General features: G+C 36.4%; 1 protein-coding gene across 3 annotated transcripts in view; it reads right to left on the reverse strand.

The window, feature by feature from the left end:
- The window catches only part of CCDC102B (coiled-coil domain containing 102B), a 338340-nt gene that overhangs the window by 179813 nt on the left and 146926 nt on the right, over positions 1–11601 (reverse strand). For all 3 annotated transcript variants that reach the window (XM_030810285.1, XM_003264327.4, XM_030810286.1), the window contains one exon: positions 4751–4867. In XM_030810285.1, coding sequence (XP_030666145.1) covers positions 4751–4867 — 117 coding nt within the window. The remainder of the gene's footprint in view (positions 1–4750; positions 4868–11601) is intronic.

Genomic DNA, 11601 nt, shown 5'->3' on the forward strand with positions numbered 1-11601 from the left:
ATAGTTTTGCTTCTTTGAAGGGGAAAGCTTCTTGGCCTGTTTATTTTTGTTTTCATTCCTGCTCACCTCCAAATGACATCTTCCACTCATTGGTTAATAAAATAATTGCAAAGCATAATTGTTTTGATTTATCACCAGTCTGAGTTATTTCTTCAGTAAAGCAATTATTGTCTTGGTGATTTCTAGAAAGCCTAAAATCAGAGACTCAAATATGAACAGAAGATAATTTTTCTATTTTTCAGGGCACTTGAATCATTGCTACCTACACAGAAAGAAATGCCTCAACCTATACAACCCAATTCCAGAACAGCTGTTTTGAACTTGAACAGATCAATACTCAAAATAAAAACCAATACGGTACATCACTGTTAGAAATAATTGTTCCAATAACTACTTGTGACTACTAGGATTAAAAAGTACATCAAGCAATATTTTACTAATGCATGAATTTATGGAAGCTATTTAATTAACAACATTTTCCACTGCTTAAATATTCAAATGTAGGAGAATTTCTAATAGTATTTGAGGGAAACAATTTACTCCATCAAAGAAGTAACTCAATTCAACAAAAGGTTTAGAGGACAGTGAATTTCTCCAATTCACCCCGAAAGTAGAGTTGTTATATGGAAATGGGGCTTATCTTCATGACTTAGTTGCCCAGCCACTTGTTTTCTTGATAGTTAATGTCCTTTAAATAATTACACTTGCCAGTCTGTGCTTGTGACTGTCTTACTCCATTCAGGCCACAAAATATCATAACCTGGGTAGCTTATAAACAAGAGAAATTTATTTCTCACAGTTCTGGAGCCTGGAATCCAAGATTAAGTTGCCAGTAGATTTTGTACCTAGTGAGGACCTGCTTTCTGGTTCATAGACAGCGCTTTCTCCCTGTGTATCCACATGGTAGAGACATGAGCTAGCTCTCTGGGGTCTCTTTTATAAGGGCACTAATTCTAATTGTCCTCATAACTTAATCAACTCCTAAAGGTCCCACCTCCTAATACCACCACCTTGGAAGTTAGGATGTCAGTATATAAATTTGGGGAACACACACACATTCAGACCATACTAGTGACCAACGTGCTTTGAGTGCATCAAATGTAGTCAAATCTAGCCCGGGTGTGGTGGCTCACGCCTGTAATCCCAGCACTTTGGGAGGCCAAGGTGAGTGGATCACTTAGCTTAGGAGTTCAGGACCAGCCTGGCCAACATGGTGAGACCCCCGTCTCTACAAAAAAATGCAAAAATTAGCCAGGCATAGTTGTGCGCACCTGTAGTCCCAGCTACTTGGGAGGCTGAGGTGAGAGAATTGCCTGAGCCCAGGAGGCAGAGGTTGCAGTGAGCCAAGATTGTGCCACTGCAGTCCAGCTTAGGTGACAGAGTGAGACCTTATCTCAAAACAAACAAACAAAAAAAGGAGTCAAATATAGAACCGATCATATTCCAAATGAATATAGACAGTTTACCCTTCCTCCATTCTTATTTTACTTTTTCTTTCGATCTCATAGAAAGTTAAAATAGAAGGCTCTCTTTTTTGATATGTGCTTTGTCCTTACTTTCCCTCGTTCATTCAATTAATGGCCATTTGTTGAGCAATTACGAGCCACACACTATTGCAGAATGAAGCTAAGAACTCCACCACCTAAACTGTCAGGCCCTTTCCTTCCCTTTTTATGCCATACTCATATTAACCAGGGATTTTAGCAGAAGAGAAATGTAATTGTTTGTTTGATTTAAGGCATATGTTTCCAGAAGGCGTCAGTTCATAGGAAAACATGTTTTCTAGGGAAAACGTTTGATGATAATGATAGAAAGGTTCTAAGTCAATGACCTCCAATGTAAAACAGAAAATTTCTCTCCACTGGAAATGAGAATCCTTGTTAAACACAACTATAAGAGTGTTAGTAAAGCAGTTTTGGATTGGAAGCATTGAGAGTAAAAATTGCTATGTTGACATGAAAGAAATTAGCATATTAGTGTAGACTTGCTAAGTTGACTTCTGACCTCATGGGACACAGTAAACAGGGTCTTAGAAGAATTGTACACAACTTACAGGAAAAGTTCAAATGTATGTGTTTGTGTCCTAAGGCAGATAAGAGCTGGACGGCATCATATTAAAGATCTCAAGTAGCTTGAAGGTGTCAAACACTAGATGTGTTGAAGTCGGCACTAAAATATGCAGACTTTCTAAAGAAGGGAGGTGGGCTATTCCTAAGACAAGCTAATATTTAAAGTTTTAATTGATACAGTCCCTTCTTTCCCCACTCACATCATAATCGTCATTGAGCTCTTCTCTAATAGAAGACAGTAAGAAACTTAAGGGAGGCAATAAACCTCAGGTTGTAATTCAATCATCAACCTAAGTTAGCTAGAAATCTTTTCAGAAGACCTAGCGACCAAGAAAAGCTACTACTGATGTGCTATCAAAGATTATTTTCAGTATTTTATTTCAAACTATATAGTTTAAATTTTTTGAAAGAAACACCTGTTACTCAAGGCACCTAATATTTCCTGGATAAATGATTACAGGCTTTCATTGGTTATTCAACTTTCTATTTATCAGATTTCTATAAATGCAGAAAAAGTAACAGTTTTATTCTTAAAAAAATGGAGTATTTAAACTTGTATTTATCTAGATGACCAGAAAGTATATTTCTCTGTGACAGCTTGATTCTGTTTTCCCAGACTGTTATTTTTCTCCAATGGTTTACTCATATCAATCTCATTTTATATATTCTGTTTCCTGAGTTTTGTCAATATAAACCCAGAATGTTTAAATCTGTATCACTAACAGTCTTCTGGAGTAACCTGCTTGCATTCCTCAATATCCTGCTCCAAAATCATATAACCATTTCTAATATATTCATCATATTCTCAGTAATTGAAATCTCTTTGCTAGAACATGTAAAGTCAATAAGAGGAATTGAGATACAGGAGATTTAAATCAATTCAGATCAACACCTACTGTGACAATCTCTAAAAATTAAATTATGATGACCCCGGAGTTCTAATTATACAATATCCTTCATGTCAAAGATAATGCTATTTAACTATGTCAGTAAATAAAATATCTGGTATTTCATCTAAAATTTCTGGCTAGGGCAATCCCCCTAGCATCACTCACATTTGCTGTATAGCTCCCAAACTGTTGACAACTTACACTAAAAGGTATGATCTCTGGTGAATACTGTACCCCTCGCTGAAGGCTGTTCTCTGAAGGCAAGTCCATTTCTACATCCCACACCATTGAGTTACAAGAACACAGCACAGCAGAAACCATACAATATTTGCAGAACCAAAGATTAAATATTAAATAAATATCTATATGTGCTTTCTTCCTTTTTTTGCTGTTAACTATTAAATAAGCTTTTATACAACATGTTGTGCAATGTTTAATGAAAGATGCTTCTCAAGAGCTGAGGGTCAAGAAAAAGAGGTATCTATTCTGATAGTCTGATTCCTCTTAGAAAACAAAAGTTATGAAAGCCACCAATTTTTCCCTTCGACTTAGGAAGATTTGTATTCAACAGTTCAGCCTTTCTCATAATGGACCTCTTGATACATGCCGTCTCACCCCAACACCCGTTTTAGGACTCATAGAAGAGCGGTCAAGAGATGGCACTGATGTGATGAGGAGGAACACAGGGAGGATATAATTCTCCTAAGCGGCTTAGCTGTCAGTTCCAGTACTAGAGCACTCTGTCTCAGAAAACTGTTCCCTTGCAGTATATACATTTTCCAAAATTTGTTTCATGACTATTATTAATATTATTATTACTATTATTTTAATCTGGAGACTGACACTCAGAGATGCTCATGGAGTTGACCAGAATAAAGTAATCAGGAGCTGATTTCTAGCTCCAAAATCTGTATATTTCTAGCTCCAAAATCTGTATATTTCCCCCATTGCACTATATTCATCTGAGGTAAATATACTCTGATGTCAGTTCAGAATTTGCAGAGTTATATAAGGAAGAAAACCTAATACAAATCAGTTTTCTACCAGCCTACAGTTGCATTAAATTCATTTCAGTCTGTAAATTGCTCTTACACATTTGTTTCCAAGATATTTTCCCAGAATTATCTGTTCCAAGACAAGTAATTTGTGATTTTCCATTTTTAATGCCATCATGCTATTTTCTATGAAGTACAAATAATTCAATCCCTTCTCCTTTCTGTAAGGACAATAATTCTGTTTTTACCTACAGAACAGTAAAAAACACTCAGATTTTACACATTTGTGAAAATTCACTTATTGTTGGTGGTGGCAGGAGTGGAAAAATAAGTGTTTTCACTACTTGGTGTACCTAAGAAACGAATTAACTATAACAAAAGTGAATTTATTTTATCTCTCACTGTTGTTAGCTGCCAATAGCAATGTTAATTCCACCAGAAATTACATGACACATATCTTGTGTGTCACTGGTTCTGAAAATAAATGAACACAGATGATCCAGCAGCTGGTTGAACTTTTAAAAAATATTTAGGCACAGTAAGACTTGTATTGGCTACCAGATAGTTTCATAGTCAAATATTTCATCTTTTTAATATTCAAATAATTCAGATCTAGTTATGGGCCAATGTCATTCCACAGCCTTTTAAATCACATACGAGCTGATCACATTAGCAGCAGCATTCACTTTCATAAAGTAACCAAAGGCACGTCTGTTACCCTACTTAAAATAGTATGGCATTTAACAGCAGTCATTTATGTTTTAATATATATGGTACTCTTTACCCAATGTCTTACCTCTGCTCTTAACTCACAAATCACTCTGTCTTTGCTGTTTTGAGATTTGGCTTCTTCCTTTATATTGCCTGACAGTTCTTCCATTTCATCATTATGTTGACCAAGAAGAATGTCAAACTGAAAGAGAAAGTTGAAATTACAAACACAGGATGCTATTATAGGGTGGTCACAGGATAATCCACATTAGTCTTTCATTTAGCTTTAGTGTTGTTCTGCTTTTTTCCTATGTGGATTCTGGCACCCTTGTTGCTGATGATGTAATGATTGTGGTTGAACCGTTTATTGTTATACTTGTGGTTCAAAAATGCTAACCTGTAAAAAAAAATCAGCAAATCTCCATAAATCCCAATTTATCAGTTGAAAAATAGGCAGAACTCAGTTACCTCCACAAACTCTGAAACAATTGACAAACTGGTTTCTAAACGAACCAATTAACCCTTATCTTTTCATCCTGAATATTAGTACCTCAGTATTCTTTGTAATCCTTTTTATGTCTATTTTCTATAAAGCATTAATAGTATATTAATTGTAACAGAGACAAACTTGGGCAAGTATATATATATATATACTGCTTGGGCTGATAAAATATATGAAGAAGATCTATAAAAGCTGCCAATAAATTTCCAGAGAAAATGACTGCAGAAAAAAACAGAAAAGTGACAAAAGCCCTACAAATGCAAATAATGATTATTTTCCCACAGCTGTTCTTGAAATTAAAAATTTTCAGCAGAACCGTGAAATTTGATAAATATATAAAATGTGTAGCTGCACACATATATGCTGTTTTTGTTGTATTGACATATTTTAAGCTATGTTTTGTTGTATTGACATATATTTTAAGCTATGTAGGTAAATGTTTCCATCATCCATAATATGTATGCGATCTTATAACAAAATACAAAAACTAATGTTATACTATCTGTTTAAAAATACAAAAGTAGTACTCATAGTGTTGTTATTAATAATAGTAATATTAAGCATGTACTAGTCCCCAGGAACTGAACTTGATATATATTGCCTTAGTTAATGCTAACAGTAATCCTATATGTTAGGTATTGCTATCGTTATCCCTCCTCTACAGAAAAGGGAACCATGTTGTTAAGAGACTTAAGTAACTTTTCTAAATTCACAAAGATAATAACTGGAGGAAGCAAATTTTAAGAAAGTTCTTGCCAAATGCATTACCTGAGTGTTAAACCATTATTGCATCTATAATTATAAACCTAAAGGCCATTGAAATAATTGTCTAAAAGGCAATAAACTGATAGCAAGAGGTAGTAAAGGAAACAGCAGAAAACGTCATAGTCCAGTGTACTAGAAATCAACTACAATAATGGTAGAAGCCTGATTTCCCAACACACTACAGAGAGACTCCATGTTCAGAGCTGGTAACATAAAGAGAGCACACAGAAGGCAAGGACGAGGACAAGAGATAATACCACAGAGTTATTTGAAAGTCTGAGTATGCAAGTCCAGCTCACTATCATGGAAGTTAAATAGACAATGTAGCATTAGTCCCTGGCCAAAAGAATATAAATTACTTTGCTAAATAAAACAGAGGCTAGTAGAAGAAAAATGAAAGCAACCAGTTTTTGTTTAGGTTCACCAAAATAATATCGAATTCATTTCGGTAATTGAATGCCCCCGTTTAACTTCTGAAATCTTGTCATTAAACTACAGGGAATTAAATCCAATAATAAACCCTTCCATTGTCAACAGAATTCTCGATGAACTGTACCACTCAAAAGAGAGAAGAGGCAGGAAAGCAAGTTTTTATAAACAACAGCAAAAGAAACCCACACCAAATACCTCAAATAAATCCATATCATTCATCACTGTGAGTGGAAACATCAAAGATCTCTGGGCATGTGAAGAACATAAGAGTGGCAGAAAAACAAAACAAGAAAAACAGGAATAATCAAGGCTGAGATTAAGGAACAGAATGTCTATAGGGAAAGAAAAAACAAGAAAAGGGAGGCCACATGGAGAAGGAGAAAGGATGGAGGCTCTTAAAATAACCGAAGTAAGAGATCATGGTGGTTTTTGATCAAAACAATGGTGGAAATGGAGAGAAATAACTGGATCCAATGTAAGATATAAAAGAGAATATTAGTTTAAAAAAAACTACTGTAATCACTATCTTCAAGAAAAAAATAAGAATATATTACACTCATAAATTAAGGACACAGCAAATTCAAAAATTTAAATAATAAAATATAATCCTCTAGGAAATTTTTAAAATATGTCAAGAAAAAATTTATTTGGGAAGTAGAATTTAATACTGGAGTGTACTGAAGTTTGGTCCCGGTGCCTGTTGTGTTACTGATCTACTCCATTGGACAGTTCCCATGCACCTACCTCATTTGTACTAATTGCAATGCTGGCAATTTCTAAGTGTCTGTCTCCAGCCTCTAGTTCTCCACTGAACTTTGAATGCACATGTCCAGCTTCCTACTCAACACCTCTAAAGGGCATCCCACACTTAACACATTGGAAAGCCAAATTCAGAACTTCTCCCTCAAAACTGTTTCTCTGTCAGTCTCTGTCACCTCAGTAAATAGCAATACCATCCTTCCCAAAATTATTGAATATGTTAAGTTCTTTATTTCTCTCACATGTCACATCCAAGCTAAAGCTAACTTAAATCAGCTTGCCCTTCACAATATGTAATAAATCCAGTTACTTCTCTCCATTTCCACCATTATTCTGATCAAAAACCACCATGATCTATTACTTCAGTTATTTTAATAGCCTCCATTCTTTCTGCTTCTGCATGTAGCCTCATACTTCCTTTCTCGAGATAGCAACCAAATAAAGCTTTTTAAAAAGCAATTCAGATCGTGAAACTCTTCTGCTCAATTTTCTTCAGTAGCTTCTCAAACAACTTATTATATAAATCAAAGTCCTTATTATCCACATGGTCCGATAACTCCTCAGCCCTCATCTCCTATTCCTGGTCCTTATCCTACTCCAGACCTTCCGGCTTCCTCACTGTTACTTGTATAATCTAGGCATGGAGGAGTAAAAAAATAAATAAAAATAATAAGTAATAAATAAAATATTATACAACTGAAGACATTAAAACAATATAGCAGGGAAAATTGATGAACAGATTAAACAACTATACTTTCTCCTTTAAAAACAGAATTACTTTGAACATTTTAAAATTATACTTTGGACTCAAAATAACCTCAATTTTGTCACTTGCTTCTTCAACTTTAGGTTTAGATTAATGGATTTGTAATGAAAATCTATTTAGCAGCTGAAAAATTTAAAGCAGTGGACTTACAGATGCTAACAATGATTAATTTAGTGGAATTATGAATGTCATCCACAACTGATATATCACATTCTTTAAGTTGAAAGTGAGAGAAATAGAAAATACTGTATAAGGTGAATTACTCAGCATTACAAAGCATTTTCCTAGTTCCCGTCCTTTTGTTTAATATTTATTTAGTATATTCTCTGGTAAGCCTTCTTTTTTTCCTGTGTTTGTCCCATAATATAACTCCAAAATCACTGTTTAAAAATCCTCTGTTTGTACTGCAGTGTTTATGAAAATTTAAACCAGGCAATTTGCCATATCCTTGATCTCAGAAATATCTGCTATAATTCACTTCTGCAAAATTATCAGTACTATATATAAATATGTATTCTATATTCAGATAAGCATGGAATGGAAAAAACTGAAGATGATGTCTAAGAAACAAAAGTGTTGTGTAACGTAAAGTATTTTCTTATTCATATATGGTAGAAAAAGAAAAATAGTTACAAAAAGGCAAAAAAGTAACACACCCTATTGTCATTTTGCCTCACATTTTAACCTTCAAAATGACCTAAAAGGATTAAGTAGTTAATGCAGACTCCAAAGTTCTGCTCTTTGTGAAATCATGCACCAAATATTTAAGTCAATATTATTAACCATGTAGAATTATTCAATCTCCCCGAACACCAAATCTCCCATTTCTCCCATAACTTTCAACAAATGATCTTTCAACTTCTTTCATAGAGAAATAGGAGCTAAGGACCTCCTACTTCCTGTGATGAAACATACAAATTTGCATGCCTTTACAGAGACATCTATTCCAAAATATCTCTTCTAAAGTCAAAGTCTAATCACTTCAGTTGTACTTAGAATTTCATACCTTTAGGCCGGGCGCGGTGGCTCACGCTTGTAATCCCAGCACTTTGGGAGGCCGAGGCGGGCGGATCACGAGGTCAGGAGATCGAGACCACGGTGAAACCCCGTCTCTACTAAAAATACAAAAAAATTAGCCGGGCGTGGTGGCGGGCGCCTGTAGTCCCAGCTACTCGGAGAGGCTGAGGCAGGAGAATGGCGTGAACCCGGGAGGCGGAGCTTGCAGTGAGCCGAGATTGCGCCACTGCACTCCAGCCTAGGTGACAGAGCAAGACTCCGTCTCAAAAAAAAAAAAAAAAAAAAAGATTTTCATACCTTTAGGGTACTTGGCAAACTCATTCTAAGAGTTGTTTCTCTCGTGTACCTTGAAATTTTCTTGGTTTCCTCCCCATTGACATTTAATTGCTCAATACTTTCCATTTAGGTTGGGGATGAGGGAGTGTGGGAGATCAAGGGTCGAAGGATAATCTTTTCTTTGTTACTATTATGATTATACTTTAAGTTCTGGGATACATGGGCAGAATGTGCAGGTTTGTTACATAGGTATACATGTTTCATGGTGTTTTGCTGCACCTATTGATCCATCATCTAGGTTTTAAGCCCAGCATGCCTTTGTCCTAATGCTCTCGCTCCCCTTGCCCCCTGACCACCCTCTGACAGGCTCCGGTGTGTGATGTTCCCCTCCCTGTGTCTACGAGTTTTCATTGTTCAACTCCCACTTACGAGTGAGAACAAGCGGTGTTTGGTTTTCTGTTCCTGTGTTAGTTTGCTGAGAACTATGGTTTCCAGAGGCCTCAGAAATAACACCACACATCTACAACCATCTGATCTTCGACAAACCTGACAAAAACCAGCAATTGGGAAAGGATTTCCTATTTAATAAATAGTGCTGGGAATACTGGCTAGCCATATGCAGAAAACTGAAACTGGACCCTTTCCTCACACCTTACACAAGAATTAGCTCAAGATGGATTAAAGACTTAAACATAAAACCTAAAACCATAAAAAACCTAGAAGAAAACCTAGGCAATACTATTCAGGACATAGGCATGGGAAAAGACTTGATGCCTAAAACCCCAAAAACAATTGCAACGAAAACCAAAATTGACAGATGGGATCTAATTAAACTAAAGAGCTTCTAAACAGCAAAAGAAACTATCATCAGAGTGAACAGGCAACCTCCAGAATGGGAGAAAATTTTTGCAATCTATCCATCTGACAAACATCTAATATCTAGAATCTACAAGGAACTTGAAGAGATTTACAAAAAGGATAATCTTTTATCCAGTCTTGGAGCTTCCACTCAAGTTCTTTGTTTCCTCTTACCATCAAGTGCCTTGAAAGAGTTGCTGCACTTACCTTTCTCACTTGCTTCTGCTACCAGCATACTTTCCACCACACAATATTCAGTTCTGCCCTTACTTGACTCCTTGGCATAATTATACACAGTTGACAATGCCCTTGTTCAAAGACTCTCTTCCTTGGGCTTATGCAAAGAATGGTTTTCCTGCTTCCCTCCTGGTTGGATTTCTGTGCAGTTTTCCCTTTTCTCTGTCTTGCTTGGTGTCAATCGTCAATGCCCCAACCCAGAGTCATCCCATCTACTGTCATGGCTTAAGCCTTCATCTCTCTGCTCATTGTTCAACTTTCCTTTCTACATTCATAAATCCAAAATCCTACCAAACACTTCCAACTCAACCTCAACATACTCAGAACCAAATTCCCTGTCTTTTTCCCTCACGTTTTTCTTCTTGTTGCTGTGTTCTCTTGGTGAATGGCCGCCTGGCTGATAAGGTCAGAAATCTTTAACTTCTCCTTCTCTGTCACCTCCCCTGTGCCTTCATGCATTTGCAACATCCGTTTAATCACCAATCATTGTCACTTCCTTCACCTGAATATTTCTCAGCTATCCACATACCTCCTCCATCACCAAGCTCAGGACACGTGAATATTTCTACCTAGATTACTGTAACAGGCTCATAACAGTTTCCTCATCGTGCTCACCCCACAAATCTCTTCTTCACACTAAGTTTGAGTCATTTTTTGAAATTGTGATCAGATTGAGCTTGGTCAATAAATTTTATTAGCTCTCCCCATTGCCTTCATGTTGATACACACATTTTTAATGTGGTCCTTGGGATAAGTATTAATATCAATTAGCGTAAGGGTATATGAGCAAGTATTTTACAGTTAGTCAGGTTTTGGTAGCAATATATTCTTATCAAAGGTGAGGAACGTAAGAAGAAATGTGTCCAAAGAGTAGACTCAAATGCAGTGGGCCCAGAAATATGTGACAGCAAGGTCAAGATTCCAAATAATATGTATTATTCACCAATGCACAGAGAAGTCTTCAAATGGGCAGATAAGCCACAGAGAAGCATTTTATGCCTTAGATCATTGCTTCAAAAAATTTAGCCAAAATCCCTTAAAGTAGATTTTACCTAATTCCCTCCCTTAGCCTTAGAGAATGGTAGAAAATACATTGAATTATGTTTAGCTTTTTTTTTTTTTTTTTTTTGAGACGGAGTCTCACTCTGTTACCCAGGCTGGAGTGCAGTGGCGCGATCTCGGCTCACTGCAAGCTCTGCCTCCCGGGTTCACGCCATTCTCCTGCCTCAGCCTCCTGAGTAGCTGGGACTACAGGCGCCCGCCACCATGCCCGGCTAATTTTTTTTGTATTTTTAGTAGAGACGGGGTTTCACCGTGGTCTCGA

This window comes from Nomascus leucogenys, chromosome 4 (assembly GCF_006542625.1).
Source record: "Nomascus leucogenys isolate Asia chromosome 4, Asia_NLE_v1, whole genome shotgun sequence".
NCBI lineage: Eukaryota > Metazoa > Chordata > Mammalia > Primates > Hylobatidae > Nomascus > Nomascus leucogenys.